Here is a 21,867-nt window from a genome sequence, read left to right as displayed (position 1 = left end):
TAGCGTAGCTATTGAAGCAGTTTAATGAAATGTCATCCAAGTGAATTCGCATTTGCATCGATGCATGTTGTCTTGTCAGGTATCTCAACACTTTTGACAAAATGGTTTTGAAAACCAATCTAGCTAAATAAAGAGGTCTATGTAATAAATCGACTAAATTGAGTGGAAAGTAAAGCCAAGGCTCAACCTACATAATAAAGTTAGAGAAGTAGCAAAAATCGACTCTATACTCTGGCGAAAAAAAATCTTCACGACTAAAAATATAAATGCCTGAAAGATTGACTACTCTTATTCCTGTTCAAAGTGGCTTTTTAATCAACCATGTTGGTTAGTTCACCATGGTTCACCATGGTTCTCTCCTCCAGAGTAACTGATACAATTCCATCAAACTAGAGCGCAATCTCATTCCATCAAACTACACCACAATAATGGGATAAACAGGGGGACATTAACAATCTAGAAGTGATCTGCTCAACTCTGTTTTGAATTTAAGATAACGATTTGCTTACGATACTTTAAGGTTTATCATTTGGTATTTTTAAGTGTCACATTCCTCCAGTACAACTCCAATGAAAACATGAGACGTGTAGGACACAGAACTCTAGAGGAGAGAACGATCGAACTAAGGGGAAAAATTAGATTTTATTTTCTAAGTTTATGACAACACGGAACTGTACGAATTTTGGATGAGAAAGTTGCATTAATTGTATGATTCTGCTTTGTTCTGGTAATGCACATAGCCTGCTCGACGAAATGTATCCAAGAACTTTTTGCGAAGTAATTCCTGTTGTCGTTTGATTTGAATATGTGATGATAACTTTTGAATGATTAGAAATCGTGTTATCAGTTATTAGATGAGATAAGTCATGGTTACCGTAATTTGCCTTTATGACTCCTTGTCATGATTCTCGGTTTTGTGATGTTTGTACGTTCTTAGGATGCTCTGGGGAATTGACTGGTGAGGACATGAGGGGTGGTCATTGACTTGAATACTCAATCTTGGTGATTTCTATGGTTTATGCTTCTACGACATCATTTTTAAGCTTCCTTGCTCTTCCTATGTGGCGGCCGATGACGATGGTGGTGGTTGATAATCATGTTCAGGCAATGGGAGGTGATTGATGGTGAAGTATGTTGGAATGTGATTTATATTCCCCGTTGACAGGAAGACATGGGGTCCCACTCCTCTGTAAGTGGGCAGGTCCAGGGGCTGAGTAAGAGTCATAGAGGCAATGCCCTCAAGCCGTTAGAGGGCTTTTATAATTTAAGCCTATATTTTATTAATAGTTGAGGCTTAAACCCATGAATAGATATTATGTTATACATAATCTCTTTCTTTTATAAATGAGGGTTGAAATAAAGAGGTGAAATAAGTTAATCATAGTAGAATTAAGTTTAAGAGTGAATTAGGATAAAATCTTATGAATTGATTTCTCTCTCGCTTTTACTCTATTTCCCTACGATTGCACATCTAATCCTCACAAGTATAATTGGTTATAGTGTGAGTGTTAGAAAGATTAATCCTCAACCATGATTTTGGGGTTAATGTGATTGTTGAATGAAATATGGGAAGGAAAAGAAAGAATAAAAGTTGGAAAGAAAAAGGTGAAAATGTGAATGGGTCTTGATAGATTTAGACTTGATGTTGAGCTAATGAAAATGGGCTTTATTATAATCAAAGCTAAAAGTGAGGGAGAGGGTCTAGTAGGAGATTAGCATGGGCGGGACATGGTCATGAAAGAAAAAGGGCCTAAAATTTGAATTTTGTATTGTTACAGTCTTAGTGTTGGGCTTGGTATGATTCTAATAGAAATCGGGTTTCTGTGTTTACATGTTTGAATTTGAGTTTGTGACGCGCTTAAATGAGTTGAAGGGTTGGTTAAGCTTGGGTTTTAGCTTGTCTTAAGATTAATCCTCAACCATGATTTTGTATTGTTACAGTCTTAGTGTTGGGCTTGGTAATTTGACCTAGCTCAAGTTTTATTTCAACTTAATTGAGGGCCAAGATGACGATACAAGGGCCTATGCAAAAAATTTTGTAAAATTTGTGAATTGGTCCCTCAACTTTTAAAAATTACATTTTGGCCCCAACTTGTTGTTTTAATTCCAATCGACCCCTAGGCTTGGCTAACCACATTCAGATCATCAACTCTGACTTTTTTTTCTCCTTTTTCTTTAATATTTATTTTTTATTTTTTAAAATTTTAAAATTTTTGAATTTTTTTATTTCAAGAAAATAAATGCAATTAAAAACTATGCTAAATGCCTAGGTAATCTATATGCAAGAATTTGAGAAGAACTATTTTTGTGGAAAAGTAAGTTCCCATTTTTCGAAAATGATTTTTGGGCAAAAATTTAGGTGTCAACAAGGACACACTCTCCCAAGTCCTCGCCTTTGCTTCAATTCATGTTCAGGGTTAATCAAATGGGAAAAAACAGGGAGAATACAGTGGAGAAACTGCTGAAGCTCAGGCATTGGAACGACACTCTCCCCAGCCTCGTCCTCTGTTTTAATTCCAGTTCCAGTTTGAAGTGGCTTTCCTGCTGCTGTTCCTGTTCCTGTTCGAAGGGGCTTTCCTGCTCTTGTTCCAATTGCTGTTCCACTTCCTGTTTGAAGTGGCTTTAATCAAACTGTGAAGTCTTAAATAAGTTTTACCAAAAAAGAAAAAAAAAAAAAGAAAAAGTCTCAAATAAATATTTTAGGTGTTTGGGATACCCATTCTACTTGGCCGACCCCAGCCACATGCGAATTCAAGTAACGCCGAATTCCACGAAGAACACAAGTCCCTTGATTTGTGGGTTGGTGGATCATATAAATTGTGTTCTCGAAGCACCTCTGTTAGCAAAATTGTTGAGTGGTGCAAGGAGTATATGATTCTTGTAATATTCTATCTTCACTGTAGAAATTGCAAACTGCCAAACTCATCTCTATAAGTAAGAAATAGAAAATAAAGTGGAGTTTATTACCTAGAAAATATACTACAAGTTGAACTCATGTTTGGTTGATTGTTTTTCGATTTCCCACAGTTATTACAGACCTACCTAAAAGTTGAATTCATGTTTGTGGATGGTTATGTCAAGAAAACTAAAGAAAACAGGGAAATGGTTCAGACTCACCTATAATGCTTGAAAGAGTGGAGGAATATTCTATAAATTGAAAAGATAACCCATGAAAGTAAGGAGAATACGAGTAATAATATATATCGAAGAAGAGAAACAACATCGTATTTAATATTATCATAATCTCCACGGAATTGCCTTAATGATTGAGGAATGGACATACGTGTGCGATTTATGTGCACGACGTGACTTTGGTTTCGAACACTACCCAGTTCAAACAATTCACGTTTGAGCTACAAATCAAGTTTTGGCTCAAAGCTTGCTTGTTTCATGAGGTCAATAGGATATTTCATAACAGTCCGGCGCCCACTTACAACCTTCCTCCCGGCACCCAAAAAAAAAGGAAGAAGAAGAAGGAATGAAAAGTGAAAAGAGAAACGATATCATATTATCAGACAATTGTCTGGGCTAGACAACGCCAAACTAAATAACCGCACCACCAATCAAACACTGGGCTATATATAGTCGGAAAAATAAAGCAATCAAATGGAAAGACCATGCTTTGCAGAAATTTCTCATGACACATCTTTTATATTCTTTCTACACTAACTTTGCTGCCCAATTCACAAAGGCTCATCATATTAACAACAAATCATCTAATTGAAATTCTCCTAGTGAAATCAAGTTGACAAAACCTTCCCTTCTCCTCTTTCCCTCTTTGTTGTTTATTGACCTCCTCTATATGACGAGGTTGGGACACCTGAAGTGTCATAACTTTAGCGCACGATGGACACTTAAGTGCCATAACTTTAAAATGATACACTTAAGTACCAATATCGGAGTAAAATGGGACACTTAAGTGCCACTCTGGCGAAAATCCGGCCAAATGGCTGACGTAGAAATTTTCCGGCGAGTTTGATCTAAAACGGCATCGTTTTGCACGCCGACGTGGCGGAGAAAACGCAAAACGACGCCGTTTCGTGTCTACGTGTAAATAATAATATATAAATTAATTAAATTAGATTTAAAATATTCAAAAAATTAAAAATTAAGAAAAATTTAAAATTTTAAAAAAATTAAGAAAAATTTTAAAAATTAAGAAAATTAAGAAAAATTTAAAAATTAAGAAAATTTAAAAAGGGGGGAGGTCGAACGGGGCAGCTCCCTCACTTTGCCGCCGCCCCGCCGTCGCCGGATCGCAGTGAGGGCCACGACCTCGCCCCCGGATGCCGGGCGAGGGCTCGCGGCCCTCGTTGGCCTCGGCCGGGCCCGGTGACCCCGGCCGACCCTCCCCACTCCGTCGCCAACCCTTCCCGGCGGGCGGGGAAGCGGCGAGGGCTCGCAAGCCCTCGCTGGATCCGGCGAGGGCCGTGACCCTCGCCCTAGATCTAGGCGCCGCCGCGACCCTCGCCCGCATCCGGCGAGGGGTCGCGGGCCCTCGCCGCCGTCGGGAAGGGCCGGCGACGAAGTGGGGAGGGTCGGCGGGGTCGCGGGCCCCCGGCGGCGGCCGTGCCCGATCTCGGCCCGCCGCGATCCGGCGAGGCTCGCAGCCCGCCGTCGGCCGGCCGGGGTCGACAACCCCGGCCGACCCTCCCCCTCCGTCGCCGCCCTTCCCTGGCGACGACGGGGAGGCGGCGGCGGCGAGGGAGCCGCCCCATTCGACCTCCCCCTTTTTTTTTTCTTAATTTTTAAATTTTTTAAATTTTTCTTAATTTTTAAATTTTTAAATTTTTCTTAATTTTTAAATTTTTTAAATTTTTCTTAATTTTTAAAAATTTTAAAATTTTCTTAAATTTTTAAATTTTTTAAAATTTTCTTAAATTTTTAAATTTTTAAAATTTTCTTAATTTTTTAATTTTTTAAAATTTCCTTATTTTTTAAATTTTTTGAATATTTTAAATTTAATTTAATTAATTTTATATTATTATTTACACGTAGACACGAAACGGCGTCGTTTTGCATTTTCTCCGCCATGTCAGCCGTGCAAAACGACGCCGTTTTTGGACCAAGCTCGCCGGAAAGTCACCACGTAAGCCATTTGGCCGGATCTTCGCTGAAGCGGCACTTAAGTGTCTCATTTAACTTCAAAACGGCACTCAAGTGTACCATTTTAAAGTTATGGCACTTAAGTGTCCCTCGCCAAATTATGGCTCTTGCGCTGTACTTCTGCCTCTATATGACACTATACATGCATACATATGTCACGGGCCTAAAGAAAGTCGACCCAAGAGGTTCCTGGAGGACTACCGCGACTCACCCGTGGACCTCCTGCTCTCACTCGGATTCCCACCAAGTCTTCTCCCCGAATTGCAAGGGCGGGCGAAGATGTCATTAAGCTAGATTACGGGAGTCTGTTCCCTTTCATTTATGTCGGTAGATGGTAGTTAAGTACTTATGCCGGTAGTTGAGGCGGTGCGACCTCGTCCGCCGATAGAATTCTAGATCAATGGATGTAATCCGAGGCCCTCAACTATAAAAGGGGTGTCCTCCTTCATTTGTAAACATCCACTACTTCCGCAATACAAAGCAAGTCTTCTTTCCAGAGCTGTTCTCTCTAGATCCTTTCTCTCTCTACGATCCGGGTAAGGCGAGCGAGTGAGTGTTCGACTGTGCAAGGCTTGGCTTAGGTGCTTCGGCGATCCAATCCGATCCTAAAGTGCCCGAGTCACCACGCGGTCACGATCCTAATCGATCGGCCCGTGACAAGTGGTATCAGAGCCGAAGAGAGATCTATTTCCAAGAGATTGAAGAGCACCAACTGTTTGAAAGAATGTCAAGCCAAGATGCGAATATAGTTGGAGAGGCTGTGCTAGTCAAAGACACACGCAGCAAATCAAAGAAGAGAGATGCCTCGGTGGATGCTGCGGCCACGTTCGATGAGAAGATCGGGAAGGTCCGGAGTGCCGTGCTCGAACTCATGGAAGGTCTTGACGATGTGCGAGACCGGATCATGAAAGTTGAGGGCTCACTCCGTGAAGACTTCACGATCGGCATCAACCAAGCCACGGCTCCATTGTTCGACAAGGATGAAGCTCTCGAAGCATCGATCGATGGTTTGAACAAGCCCGTCCAAATAATCGAAGAGGTAAGCCCGTGTAGGGACGAGGTCGAAGCCATGAAGGCGGAGATCCGAGAGCTCAAGACCGAGCTCGCCCTATGCAAACTTAGCATCACGAATGGTGCGATGCCTACTCAAACGGTGACCAAGATTGAGGTCCCGAAGCCAAAGGAGTTCAAAGGCAACCGGTCCGCCCAAGAGGTGGACAACTTCGTGTGGAGCATGGAGCAGTACTTCGGCGCCGTCAACATACACGACGAGTCGATCAAGGTACGAACCGCTTCCATGTTCCTGTCTGATACGGCGATGCTGTGGTGGCGTAATAGATGCGATGAGATTAGACGCGGCGCTGATCCCGTGAACACGTGGGACGACTTCGTGAGGGAATTCCGCGACTATTTCTTCCCCGAGTTCGCTCAACAAGAAGCCCGAAGCATGCTCCATCACCTCGAGCAAAGAGGCACGATCCGAGAGTACGTGAAGGAGTTCACGGAGCTCAAACTCCAGATTCGCAACCTAAGCGAAGAGGAGGCATTCGGAGCGTTCATGGATGGACTCAAGCCATGGGCACAACTTGAGCTGAAGCGGCGGGACGTGAGTAGTCTAGCGCGTGCGCTGAGCATGGCCGAGTCTCTCATCGACCTCACCAAGGTTGAGCCGAGGAGCAACCGAGCAAGAGATTGGAGGTCGGATCGACCCGAAGACGACACGAGAAGCTCTCCCCGTGGCGCGCATGATCAAGCCAGCCGAGCCAAGACGTGGGGAGAAGGGACTTCTAAGCCGTCCTTCCAAAGAGGTTGACCACCGATCGATTACGCGAGTAAGTTCGATCAACCTCCGCCCTCTCCTTGCTTTATTTGCAAAGGTCCGCATTGGATCCAAAAGTGCCCGAAGAAGGGTCGAATCAATGCCCTCCTTGCCATCGAGGAAGAGAAGGAGGCACCCAAAGAAGACAAACGGCAGATCCGGATCGGGGCTGTGAAGATGATCAACTTCGGCCAAGCCCGATCGCCGACCAAAGGAGAAGGAATCGCTCCAAACACCGACATGTTCTTTGTGGAGGTCGAAGTGGGCGGCCGAACGCTTTATGCTTTGGTCGACACCAGCGCATCCAACATGTTCATGTCGACCGAGATTGCAAAGGCCTTGGGACTTCACGTGGAGCCATCCGAGAAGTCGTACAAGCCCATCAATTCAAGCGACTTCCATGGCGTAGGATCAACACCCGACGTCGATGTCAAGATTGGCGGATGGAAGGGCCGAATGGCGTTCGAGGTAATCCCTCTTGACGACTATGATCTCATCCTTGGAATGCAATTTTTCCATAGTGTGGGAGCCATGATCGACATGAGGACCAAATGTATGATGATCCTCGATCAAAAGTGCCCGTCAATGATCCCCATGATCAAAGGGGTGGTCGACACCAAGACCATCGCGTCGATCCGACGCCTCAACAAGAGCTTGAAGGCCGTCATGCGCATCAACAAGCTGTCCGAGGTCAAGCCGAAGGTCAAGTTGGATCCTACTCCGACTCATGACATGCCCATCCAAGCGCTTTTCCCCGAGGTTGAGTGCACACCGCGTGCTCCGTCCAAGCCAAAGACCGAGCCGCGTACCAAGTCCGACTTCATCATCGAAGGTTGTGGTCCATCATACGTAAGCGTCCGCACCAAACGAGGTCGAAACAACAAGACTCGTGCCAAAGCCCGTGCTCGTGCGAAGAAAGCCAATCGCCAAGCTGAGAGCGACGAGGACGTCGCTCGATTGAGTGGGGGAGAATGTCACGGGCCTAAAGAAAGTCGACCCAAGAGGTTCCTGGAGGACTACCGCGACTCACCCGTGGACCTCCTACTCTCACTCGGATTCCCACCAAGTCTTCTCCCCGAATTGCAAGGGCGGGCGAAGATGTCATTAAGCTAGATTACGGGAGTCTGTTCCCTTTCATTTATGTCGGTAGATGGTAGTTAAGTACTTATGCCAGTAGTTGAGGCGGTGCGATCTCGTCCGCCGATAGAATTCTAGATCAATGGATGTAATCCGAGGCCCTCAACTATAAAAGGGGTGTCCTCCTTCATTTGTAAACATCCACTACTTCCGCAATACAAAGCAAGTCTTCTTTCCAGAGCTGTTCTCTCTAGATCCTTTCTCTCTCTACGATCCGGGTAAGGCGAGCGAGTGAGCGTTCGACTGTGCAAGGCTTGGCTTAGGTGCTTCAGCGATCCAATCCGATCCTAAAGTGCCCGAGTCGCCTCGCGGTCACAATCCTAATCGATCAGCCCGTGACACATACGTGTCACTGGTCAAAGTTCAATAGATCACAACCTCAAAACCTGCTCTATAAGTACTTACTGACTCAATTTGCAAGTTTTCATGTACATCATACATGATTGAGTTGATATACTGTACTGTAAGGGTTAAAAACAAAGAATCATCCTACTTAACAAAAACTTAAATGAGTAGAAGCAATCGATATTATAGCAAGTAAAAAAGATTATCTTAATAATTCACTTCTCATTTGAAATGACATATGAAAAATGAAAAGCACTTTTTAACTAACAAGAAATTGAACGGTGACAATTCTTCTGGATCAATCAAGTTCTTCCACTTATTTTGCTACCAATTGACCTTTTCCCCTTGCTTATTTGAAATTTTGAATCTTTCTCATGGATGGAAAGGAAAGAAAAAAAAAGGGAAAAAGGGAGTAGATAAAAAGAAAACTAAAAAAAGAAAAAAGAAAAAGAAAAATCACAAACAAGGAAATACAGCTTGCAGGTGTGTCAAAATTTAGATCGGTGTCAAACAAGTGAAATCAATCTGAATGCATCCATATCTGTCAACGACGTCTTCATTGGTTCAACAACAATAAATAAACCGAAATACCAAATCTCATTTTTCAGTTATCAAATGTTAACTACCTGATAGAGAGAAGTTCAATCAAACTCACCTTACGATGTTTGTAAGACGCAAGGGTGCCCCGAAATTCTTCCCCGCAATCGTAGATATCAATGATGCAATGATTTGGCAATTTGGTGTTTGAGACATCAATCAAACTTTCTAGCGATGTGCATCTACGAACTTCTAAATAATCCAAAAACTCTAGTTCATTAAGGCCCTTGACAACCTGTAGCCCATTGTTGCTATCCATTGAAAAGGATTTGAGGTTCTTTAAGTTTGATAAACCACTGAGACTTTGCACAGAAGGACTGCACACAAGTGACAAGCTTTCCAATGATTCCGACATACCGACGATTTGTATCTCGAGTATTTCAAGGAAAGTCGCCAGAAAAAGCCATTGCAACTTATTAAAGGATCTCATTGAAAGGATTAGTCTCCCTTCACAACTAATCAACTCACTAACGGACTCATTATTGTCATATGCTGCTTCCCCCACATAAACTAGCCTTGTGAGGACTCGGACCATTGAATACACAATGTCTCCAGGGATTCAAACCTAGAAAATTGGATCTCAACTAGCTTTTGACAAGAGGACACGTGGAAAGCTTTCAGCTTCCTCATTCTGGTTAGCCTGAATCTCTTGAGGATTTCACATCCATGCACCTCCAATTCCCTTATATTTGGAAGTTGAAGCCCATCAAGTTGAAATTCTTGCATCAGAGACCTAGAGAGCAGTATATATGACAAATTTCTCAGGTTCGGCGAGAGTGACACAATTGAGTTGATATTATCAAGTCCTAGCCTTTGTAGAGGCAAGGGAAGTTGCGTAACAGTTTGCAGGTCCAATCCAAACAAATCAAGTTCTTTTAGGAGAGGAAGGGAAGCAAGCTCAATAGGAGCAGGGACATTGTGAAACCCCAAACACAATTTAGTCAGTTTGGATAACCTTCCAATCCACCATAACTCACCGCTACATGGTTTATCTCCTCCTCTTCCACTGCTATTTAGATGCAACTCAATCAGATTAGTCAAGCTCGAGAGATCTGGGACTACCCGCAGTGTTTTGGATACCACATGTAGATGGGTTAAACTTGTTGGGAGTACTGGCAACTCTTGAATCTCATCACAAGCACGCAACATCAATCTTTGTAGGCGAGGAAGCATGCTAGCAGTCTTTGGAACTTCACTAACATAAGTATATGATAGATCAAGAATTCTTAGAAAGGGCAAACTTCCAATACAAGAAGGAAGTTGACCTTCTAAATAGGGACTATTGACTATAAGCACTTCCAGCCTTTGAAGCATTCCAATAGCATTAGGTAACTCCCATGAATTTGCTAAATCTAATTCGTTGAAGTAATCTTTAAAGTGCACCTCACGTAAGGATTTCAACTTCCATATGGAATCTGGGAGTTTCTTCACATTACTATACTCTATAGAGAAGTACTTCAGATTTACTAAGTCCGCAATTTCTTCAGGCAAATCTTCAAGACTATGGCAAACATCAATCCTCAAGTGAGTCAAAGACTTCAACTTCCCAATAGAGGAATCAATTTTCCTCAAATTGGAACATCCTTCAAAAGTAAGTCTCTCTAAATTCAAGCATCCAAAAAAGTCGGGTGTTCTAGTTATGTTGCCACAATCTTTCAAAGAAAAAACTTTTAATTTCCTTGCCATCTGTCAAAATGAATGCAGCTTAACATGGATGAGCAGTCAAATATTCATTCAAAAGAAAACATAATAGAAATAAGGATTACATACCTTGGTTAAGGTTTGTAATGATGAATCACCTATCAAGTCAATGTCTGAAAATTCAAGAATGACCACATTTGGTAAGTGCTTATAGGTTGGCTTAGATGTTGGAGGAGGATAACTCCAAAAAACCCATCTTAATTCAGTAAGACAATTTGCTAAGTTGTCGACAAAGGTTCCCCAATTTAATTTGAGGTATCTTAGATGTTCAAACCTTCCAATCTCTTTGCCTTCAATAACTTCTTTAAGATAACTTTTGCGTAGATCAAGATCTAATGCTTGAACATTCTCCTTCATCTGCAAATGGGAGCAAGAAATGAGTGTTATCCAATATTCTATTTTAGAGGTAAAGGATTAAAATGGGAAAAAGAAGAAAGAAGGAGCATCCTAGTGCAGCGTAGAGAAACTACTAGTTCCCTCCTAAGGTGCTTTACCTCTATTGTAGTTATTGTATGAAGGATCTCCTCGGGAATCCATAATCTACTACGCTTTCCAGGATTCATTAGGCTTTCTTGACGAACAATTTCTCTTCCAAGATCTCTGAGTTGATCATGCATCCAAAACTTATTGTTCTCCCCAATCTTTACCAAAGACATGTCAATTAGGACATGAAGTCCGGTATCCGCAGAAAACTCACAACTTTTCCACATGTAAATTGGATTTGTCTTATCCTCATCAATGAAAAAGCATGCAATATCAAGAAAAATTTGTTCTTGCTCCAAAGTTAAGGCATCATAGCTAATCTTCAACTTTCCAAACACATCCTTGTGAGGAGCTTTGCTTAACTTCTCCGATGTCTCTTGCCATATTTGTTGCCCTTTTTCGTAGAGAAATGAACCAATTACTTCAAGAGCCAATGGGAGTCTCCCAGTAGCAGACACGATTTCTCTTGAAAGATCATCGTAATCATCTAAAGGAGAGTCGTTGTTAAATGCATGCCTACTTAAAAGCTCAAGAGCACAATTAGTGCTCATCACCTGCATTTCAAAATCTAAAATATGATACTTTGACCTATGGATTTGCAAGACATCTTTATTTCTAGTTGTAATCAGTATTCTAGATCTTGAACGCAAAGTTCTCTTTCCAAGTAATTTCTCCACATGTTCACTTTTATCAACATCATCAATTACAATGAAGACTTTCTTATTTGAAAGTGCTTCTCCAATCCTCTGCATTCCATAATCAATTTCATCAATACTCTTGGTTCCTGCATGAACAGCAATTTCGGATAATAACTTCTTTTGCAACTCAATTAAACCGTCAATTCTCGATGACTTTGCTCGAACATCTTCAAGGAAACAACAACACTTTCCGAAATGAGAAGAGACTTGATTGAAGATAAACTTGGCGAGTGTTGTTTTACCGATACCCCCATGCCATAAATTTTAATGAGTCTCACACCACCAGAGTTGATGTCTAACAATTCGTTTATTGCGACAACATGATCATCAATTCCAACTAAATGTTCAGTCACCAATTTATCTTTTCTCTTCAGCTTTTCCACAACCTTTTCAGTTACCAATTTGATTAGTTCACCGTGGCTGCCACATTGAAAAACGATTTTAGTGGAAGGGAAAATGCAAAATCGCGATTGCCTAGCTAGAAGTGATGTTTTTCAAGCACCGGATCAGCTACAGAATAATCGGATAAGTAATGGACATAACAATCTAGAAATGACCTTCTAAGAGTCCATATCGGACATTAACGTCACTCCAAAGCAATGCTTTTTATACTCTTGGAAACTTGTGTGCATGTCATGACCTGAAATTTGACTTAATTCCAATGAGAATAGCAATCATGAGATTATGCTAATAAAGTCTGCGCAAGTATATATATTATGCCTTTCAAATGGACAATTATATAATTAACACTCGAGCGACGAGTTATAGAAGTTAAACGTGGTATATTCAAGAGGAGAAATTTTTAACCATGGATCGATTAAATGATTAGTTAGGAATGCGCATGTCATTTCATTATCCCATTTTTTTTCCTCCCAATGACCACAATCAAATATTAGTTTAGCTACCTAGTTATTATATCATCATTCGCTCATTATGTAAGATGACCTTGTTAAGTAGTTTCACATATTTTGACAAGTGCAGCATAGGCTCGTCATAAAGTCTTACTACAATGAAGTCCCACCTCAATCAAACTGGAATTTTTACATCTACGATAAAATGTTAACAAAAATTGGGGAAACAAGCATATTGAGAGAAACTACTTTACCCTCGGTACTTCTTCACTTCCCACCCTTTTATTGCACCAACCTCCTTGAGAACCTCTCTCCACGCATCTATTTGCTCATTACTCAACTTCTTCTCGCTCTGCAACCTTAGTATAGCATTGGTATACAGCGTAGTTTTCAGCTTAACATCCTCAAGTTCCATGTCGAAGAAAATAGGTAGGATCTCTTTATCACCTTCGGATTTGGAGGTGTTTGCCATGATCTGCTCAAGCTCGCGGAGGCACCATTTGCTTGAAGCGTAGGTCTGTGACAATATGGGTATGTAGATCTTGGAGTTGTCCATTGCTTGCTCAAGCGATCCTTCGATCCTTTCACCGACAGGGAGCTCTTCGTCATCTCGGAAGACGCAAATTCCATGATCGATCAAGCTATGGAAGAGGATGTCGGTGAACCCAGTACGAGTGTCAGGTCCTCTAAAACTCAGGAATACTTGATACTCAGTTTCCAATGCCGTTCCTGCATCTGCGCTCGCCATAAAAGTTAGTAGTTTCCTCAGCTTAGCAGATCTCTCTCCCAGTGTGTGTGTGTGTGGCTGTGTCTGGGGTGCGCCTGAACACTTCTTAGAATGGTCGATGAGAAATGATTGAAACAGAAGGTTAATTTTTGAAGATGAAGACCATAAAATTAAATGGTATTGGTCGATGAGGAAAAAAATAAAACAACCAAAGGTGTGGCTAAAAAAGCGTCGACAGAGCGAATTTAGCAAACGTGCAAGCAGTTGTAGGCCCCATGGGCCGAAGCCAAGGAATCAAACATTGTCCCCCTCCTCTCTCTCTCTCTCTCTCTCTCTCTCTCTCTCTCTCTCTCTCTCTGTGATCTGGATATGAGGACGACTACAATATTTTCATATACCACGTAGCTGAGATGTTCAAACGTGCATGCAGTCGCAGGTCCCACGAGCAATGGTTCGAAAGAACGGTGATTATGAGCAATGGTCCATATGCACGGAAGACAAGAAATCAAACTTTTACAATTCAGCCATTTACCACATCCCATAGATTATTACTATTCTATTTTCGTTGCTCTTTTGCACAAATAATTTGTTTAGTCCTCTCTCTCTCTAATAGTCAAAGGCTGCCTAAACGAGTGATGTGACAATAATGTGCTAAGTTCATCATCTCAAGTATATGCACTATGGTGGTCAGTGCTCGTTAATATGACAACAAGTAACTTATCAACAATTTGAAAATGCTTTTTCAAAAATTTCATACATTCCTTAGTGTTAATTTTGGGAACAATATTCTTTAAGTTGTTTGCAATTATCATTCACATGAACATTAAGCTTAATATGTTCAATCTTCTTGAAGTTTTATTGAAAGATTTTTCATTATCGCTACTCTCATTAGTAATAACAGCCATGTCTTTAACTTGAAGTGCTAAATCAAGATTTATGACACTTAAGTGAAACTAGACTTGTGCACACTAATCAGAGAAATTCAATCCATTGAACAAAGGAATAGACAAAGCATGCAAATGAAGAGAAACAGGTGAGAACACTATAAATATGCAAGAAAACACTCATAATTAATACTTTGAGCATATCACATAATCATAATCAAATTAAACAATATGTGTACATTATAGTTCTCTTTTGAGTGATTCTACGACATACAAACATAAATAATTATAGTTCTTTTTTGGTGATCTTATGATATACAAACATACATTAAACCACAATGATGCTAATAATTTTTATTTGGAATTGTAAATACATTGCTATCTTTGGACATACAAACAAATCTAAAAATATATACTAATTACCAACTATTATGTTCACAAATGATAATAAATTGATTAACCTTTGGGTGATTCCCTAAGGTCTTATAATAAATGAATTTCAATATACCCATGACCCCAATAAGGATAGGTAACATATTAATTTTAGTATAACATCAATTAATCATAGGTAATTGAATAAAATATCATATAATTTTAAAAATTCAAGAAACCTTATGGTTTAGCCGCTTTGGTAACTAACAAACCATTCATAATTGAATGTTAAATTGTAAAACATACTAATTGTTTCATAATTAAATTATCTCTAAAAATTAAGATTTGATCTTTTTCATGATAAAATAATCATAAAGGTTTGAGAATCAAATTATGATGCCCCAAGTGTGTGTATGGGTGTGTGTATATATATATATATATATCAATTCATCTATAAAATATATGAATACACATGGCAAAGCAATTAACATGCTGGAAAACATGAAAATATATACACACCAAGAGCACTAAACCCAAAGAGTAATTTATGAGTGATTTAATTAAGCAAGTACAAGCATTAACGGGAGATCATTGACGAAAACATATATATCTTTAATAATCGAAAAGTCATGAGACCATAAACCTTTCTCTTATACCAACTGTAAGCAATAATATAATTTTTTATACGGAAATTCTAAATTAAAGAATCTTAGATCTTCATGATTTTTTTTTCATAATAGGAGAGATGAAGACATACATTTATTCATAATAATACCTTTGAGAAAATGATTGTTGCAGAAATAGGAGAAATGAAGAAATATGATTTCTGTCCTTTAATTCACTTTAGTCTTAATGTATTATATTCTATGGGGGATAGAATAAAACTTTGTTATGTTTGTTGGAGAGAGGATCGGGCTCTTTATATAATAATATCAATATGTTCCATCAAAGCACACTCTTTTATAAGAGTTGCATCTTTTCAAAAGAGTTGCATATTCTCATGGCCAATAGTTTTTAGCATTTAAATAATTATTAAACCATTAATTAATAATATCATGTGAGCCACGGTTATTCTTACATCTAGTCCTAAACCTATTGATGATTGGTCAATATTGATTTGCTAATAGTATTTATTTGTTATATCGATTAGTTGATCTGGTCTCTTTAAAATGTTTTATTATTGGTGCTAACATTTCATACTGCAAAAGCATCGATGATAATAGAAAGAAAGTATTCTTCCGATGCTAAATCCAAATATTAGTATATTTTATTGGATAATCTTATTGAACTTCATGTTCTATTTTTTTTATACGAACTATTCGTTTCAATTACGACATTAGTATGAACTAAAATTCTTTTCATTTGGAATTGGAAAAGAGTTTTACTTTTAAGTTTTTGAAGGAAAATTTTCGTGTCTATTTCACATATCCTTTTTAGTTCCTATGCTCGATTAAGTTTATTTGAGTATGTCTGTTGACACCCAAAAATACCCATGCCATCACATGCTGATCACGAGGGATAAAAACCTTTGAAATCACCCTCACCATCACATGTGGATTGTGATTTACATCAGCCCAGCCCATGGTGATCATGAAAACGAAGGATGGCCAAAGATTTTAAGAGCCCTTAGGCTAGATTTCGATGAACCTACAAGCAAAGATACATGATTTGATGATGAAGTAGTTGATTGCCACATGTCCAAGCCAAGAGACGCTATTGAAGACATAGCATTGACAGCAGAATTTGGCTGTGAGAACAGTTGATGCTTAAAAGGGCACCAAAATCAAAAGGAGCGGTTAATACTTGCTAAACAAGCCATGAGAATAGGTCAAAAAGCAACAAAGTATCAATGAGGCAATTCGGCAACGAACGTGGATCGACTTCTAAGGAAGAAGCAACTGACCTCCAACGGTTATCAAATTGGCTCATAAATACCACGGGCAATCCAACGGAGAACCCCCCCCAACAATACACAAAACTACTTTATCTTAACTTTTTTTTTATCTTGGTTTAGTCTAGTTTAGTTGTAGCTTAAGATTCTTGTCGTAGATTCAATTCTATCAAGTATATATATCCCGAGTAATACTATTGATTAGATTTCAGTACTAACCTACTGTCCAGCATCGTCGATTAGATTCCGACATTGCGTCATCATACCCATCTAGGACCAATGTTTACTAGATGTTGTTTCTATCGTCCAATGTCATCAATTAGATTTCAATGTTGTGTACTACTAATACTCATTAAGAAGCAGTGCTTATTGGGTGTTGTTTCCACCGTCCAACGTCGTTGATTAGATTTTGACGTTGTGTCCTCATATCCGTTTCGAAGCACTGTCTATTAGGTGTTGTTTTCATTGTCCAATGTCATTGATTAGATTTCCACATTGTGTTCTCAAACTAAACTAGGAGCAATGCCTTCCCGGAATTGTCTTAAGTGTTCTATATTGTCAAACTAGCTTCAATATTGTATAAATCACTTTAATTGTACTGGGCTTGCATTAGAATATTAAAGTGAGTATAGATCAAGCTATTGATTGGAATTCAACATTAGTTATCATTAATTTTGAACTTGTGTTAAGCATGTCAAGCGACTTCATTAGCTTCGGGATTATATATTATATATATTCTCGTTAGCATTTGACCCTCTATGTCCAATCTTAACATAGAATCTAAGTCTCTTTTAATAAAAATCAAAATATAACACTTGATGAAAGATATTTCGTTGCGGAATCCAAAACTGGCGAAATAGTGTCTAATATCAGTTAAGTAACTATAAAAGATAAGGTGTCTTCAACATTTTCTGCATTTCCAGTTTACCCTTATTTTTTTAATCCCCATTTGTCGAATTGCTTAATAATGTAAAAGACAACTTAAATTATACTCGAGGTCAAGGATCAAATTACAATCTTTCCCGATTGTGCTCTGTCATTTCTGAAATTTTTTGACAAATTCGTCCCGCTTTTGGATTCAACTGAATATATTACAAGGTGAGAGACAAAATAAAATTCAGCAACAACACCCACAAAAGAGAAGTCCAAGAAAGCTTGCGTGAGTGATTTTGTTCGATTGAATGGACGACATGACAATGGCCTTTGTGGAATCTGTAGTGGGCCAAGGTACAAAAGAATCTCAATGGGAATCCATTCTTTTCCAAACGTAGATGCCGTAGAGGAGTACTGCTTGTCACTTCCATTTCGTTCAACAGGGCTATTTAAAAATTCACAATTGAGGACCATGCCGGCCAGGCTGAGCTGTCTGGCGTTGGATGAATCTCGACAGGATTGTCACGCTAGAAGATGATAATCACATACTTCCATGGGCTTAGGACACTGTTTAGCGGTCATGAAATAGGATAGCATCTCCTTAATTTTCTCCTTCTGCTTGTTCATGTGATGGGCAAGAATAATAGTCAATTCATTTTGCTTGTAAATGTGGCAGTCAAACACGTCATAGAAGAATAATGGAGTAGCTATTGGAAAACCAATTAAGTGGTTGAAATAGAAAGACATTAATTTAAGAAGAAGGAGAAGGAGAAGGAGAAGAAGAAAGGCATAACTGTTAATTTGATTGTCAGATAACCTATTAGTAACATAGCAACACCATTAGAAATTTACTAACTTTTAAACTAGTTAATATATTACCAACTCTTATTTAAATTTTACATGTGTCTTAAGTAAATTGCAAACACTATAAAAGATTTACTAACATTACAATAAATGCATAACTTAACAACTTTTCTGAATTGTTACAAGTTTACTTAGTAAAATATCAACCTTATAAAGAATTTACCAACATCTTATATTTGGAAAGTTGACTCCTTTAAGATTATACAAGTGCATAAAGTAAAATACTAGCACCTATAAGGAATGAACATCTCAATAAATTGGCAGATTACCACCTTTGGAAATTTAGTAATATACGTACCTTATTAAGAATTTGCTGAAATTCCCTTCAATTAGTAAGTAACTAGCTTAAATAGTAATTTCAACATGTCATGAGGAAATAATGGAGCAAGTGAATAGAAAAAGCAATGAAACCTCGGCGTTTTGTAGATAACTATCTGAGTATGAAATGGTTGAAACAGAGAGCGGATTGGATGGACGGCATGACAAATTGTCATTGACAATGGAACTTTTTCGAATTTAATGCTCTCCGTTGTCCCTTGTAGTAGGCCAAGGTTCGAAATAATCTAATGCGAATCCATCCTTCTCCGAAACTGGACGTGGTAGTGGAGCACTGCTTCGTCTCTTCCATTTCATCGACAAGGCTTATTTAAAAACTCACAATGGACGACCATGCCGGCCAGGCTGAGCTGGCTTTCTTTGGATATACCTCGACACGATTATCTCATTAGAAGACGATAATCGCATACTTTCAATTGAGAATAATATAATACAGGAGACATATTTGAGAAATTAATATATAATTCGATATATATTCATAATGAGGATTGCATCAACTTATTTATAAGGTTTATAAAATAACTATTAAAGGTAACAAGATGAACATAATATCAAATATACTCAATTAAAGATATGCTCTATCAAAGGAGATATATGCATAATTCTGAAATATGTGTAGAATCAACTTAATATCCTAATATTGTTAACACTTCCGTTGGCCCGCGCTTGAGGACACTGTTTAGCTGTCATGAAAAAAGGATTGCATCTCCTTAATGTTCTCCTTTTGTTTGTTCATGCGATGACTAAGAAAAATGCTCAAATCGTCTTGCTCGTCCTTTGGGCTTTTCATAATTTCTTGTGTTCTAAAAGGATTCTCATTTCCGATTATGTTTTTTGACGCAGATAACTAAATTGGAATGCTATCGGCTGTTGAGAAATAGGAAGTAGTTAGTTTTGGCGACGGAGACGATACAATCAAATACTAGCGGTGGATGAGGAAAACATAATGTGGCTAAATAAATGGCCGACTGAGCGGAAATACATAGCAGAAGGCCAGAAATGACCATCTTTTTACAAAGTATGTCTATGTGTCTCAAACCAAAGTCATTATTCCTTTGACACACATATCTCTTCTGTTGCACAAGATCTTCAGTTTTCAATGGAGTAGTTCGCTCCGCTTTAGCAGAAAGAAGATGCGTGTTCCTTTGTTAGTCCTTTGCCATTTGACTGAGACTGACCCCATGCTTTCAACGTGGAATGTGGCCGCGTCAGCACGTCCCCAGGAAATAATGGAGTAGTTATCAGAACACCAGTCAAATGCTGTCGGTCCATTAGAAAAAGGTAAAAACAGAAAGTCCATAACATTTTACGACGAAGACCATAAAATCAACTGCTATTTGGTCCGTGAGAAAGATAAAAAGAGATAAACACGTGGCCATGTATATTGCAAATATTATAAAATGGCTTGTTCGTTGATTAGAGAACCACAATTGCTCCTTATTAGAGGCGTATGTTGCTGTTAAATTACTAGATGGGATCAAAAATATGTTTGTTTTACAACGATTTTGGTTTGTTTAAGTTGGCTTAGATAAATAAATGCAAGTTCAGCTTTTCTGAGTGGACCGTTTCCAATCTCAAATTGCAGATGACGGTTTCAACTAAAATCATTTGGTTAAGTCTTTGATTTCCTTTCCACAGGTCGGAAATTGCTCAATTAAACCATGGGCCGACGCCAATCTACTTGCTCTATAAATGGTTCGAATGGGGACGCCCTACGGTTGTCGTCGAAACCTCCTCTCTTTAACTTTTCTCTTATTCAATTGATGAAATGAAACAAATTCTGATATCCACTCAAATCGGATGGTGGAATGAGAAGTCAATTTGAATCTTTCATATGAACATAATATTAATAACTCACAAAAAGAGGAGGGGAATGATGGTGCGGTTTAATAATAAGGAACTTTTCTAAATAACATATCGAAGTGGGTCATCCCTTTGATACAAAAATATCAAAAGGTTGAAAGTAGTGGAATATGGTCACATCGAGACATCACGAGGAAATAATGGAGTAGTTATAGGACTTAAAAAAAAAAAAAAAGGAAATAAAGGAGTAGTTATAGGAAAACCAATCAAAATGCATAAAATCAAATCATTAAAACCTTGTCCCTTGTGGGAGTCTAGTAGGAATCCATTCTTTTCCAAATGTAGATGCCGTAGTGGAGCACTGGTTGTCACTTTCATTTAATCAACAAGGCTATGGAAAAAACTAACTCTGGTTCCTTTCTCTCTATTTTTCAGTATTTCTTTTATTTTTCGTGTTCATCGTCCCAATTGGACGTTTAAACAACCCTTGCATCATCTGTGTGCCCGCACGAGTACCTCCCGTAGCCCGAACACTGGACAAAATGGATTGGGCTTTCCGCACAACCATTCGGACTCCCGGACTGCTATGTCCGATTGTCCGGCCTATGGACCTTTAGGAAAATGGCTCGAACTTGTGCCTGTTTCAAAACACTTGAAACGAATATAGCAGCAACGGCATATTTCGGCATGGTAAGAAGTGATTTTGGAGTCATGAAAACTAATTTATGGTCAACAGTAGTTCGTGGGGTTTGGCCTGATTTGCATGCATAGCCTCGAGTACCATTATTTTCTGTGAAAAGAAGAGGGAAGGGGAAAGAAATAGTGATAGCCAGTAGGCCTCAATCTATTTTTAGTAGAGTCATCATCAAACATTGGAATCACTACCTTAGGTAAGGGGAAGATACTCATCCATTCTATGTTGCTGTGAAGGAGGAGAAAAACAGAAGAAAAAAATCAAAGAAAATGGTAGTGTCCCCATATACTTCGCCTCGTGTATGGGGTGCTCTCCTGTACTTACTCTTCAGTAATGCTACCCTTTTATACTACGCAAATTCACACAAACGCTTCTTTGCATGCGTTTTCTAAAGCTCAATGCATGAAATATTCTACTCCGAATGACGCATTAGCAAATTTCAATATGAAATTAAAGTACCGCATTCTTTCCTTCTAAATTGTGGATTGAAATTTACTTTGTAGGTTGAAACAATGTGAAAGATGATCACCTTCTTATTTCTCTTTTTATATGATTAGAGTGTCAAAATATATTGAATTGTCATGCTAGGCAAGATTTTCCAAGCCTCTTGATGCATAATCGTGAACAGCAGCCATGACAATACAAAATAGCCACGAGTTTTTTCTAATCTTTTATCCCCAAAAAAT

At 39.1% G+C, this 21,867-nt stretch overlaps 2 protein-coding genes across 2 annotated transcripts; both read right to left on the bottom strand.

Moving 5' to 3' along the window:
- Positions 1-2,354: 2,354 nt before the first annotated feature.
- LOC120292947 lies at positions 2,355-9,972 on the bottom strand. Its single transcript, XM_039311531.1, has 2 exons — positions 9,063-9,972; positions 2,355-2,607 (listed from the first exon to the last, which is right to left on the bottom strand). Exons 1-2 carry the CDS (start codon positions 9,537-9,539, stop codon positions 2,422-2,424), a joined length of 663 nt encoding a protein of 220 aa, XP_039167465.1. The 5' UTR covers positions 9,540-9,972; the 3' UTR covers positions 2,355-2,421.
- A 1,086-nt stretch (positions 9,973-11,058) lies between these two features.
- LOC120292547 (TMV resistance protein N-like) lies at positions 11,059-13,485 on the bottom strand. Its single transcript, XM_039310796.1, has 4 exons — positions 12,992-13,485; positions 12,167-12,306; positions 11,330-12,053; positions 11,059-11,062 (listed from the first exon to the last, which is right to left on the bottom strand). Exons 1-4 carry the CDS (start codon positions 13,483-13,485, stop codon positions 11,059-11,061), a joined length of 1,362 nt encoding a protein of 453 aa, XP_039166730.1.
- Positions 13,486-21,867: the final 8,382 nt, after the last annotated feature.

The sequence above is a fragment of the Eucalyptus grandis genome, chromosome 4 (assembly GCF_016545825.1).
Source record: "Eucalyptus grandis isolate ANBG69807.140 chromosome 4, ASM1654582v1, whole genome shotgun sequence".
Lineage (NCBI taxonomy): Eukaryota > Viridiplantae > Streptophyta > Magnoliopsida > Myrtales > Myrtaceae > Eucalyptus > Eucalyptus grandis.
Note: the sequence above shows the minus strand (reverse complement) of the source record. Positions and strands in the feature narration are given on the sequence as shown.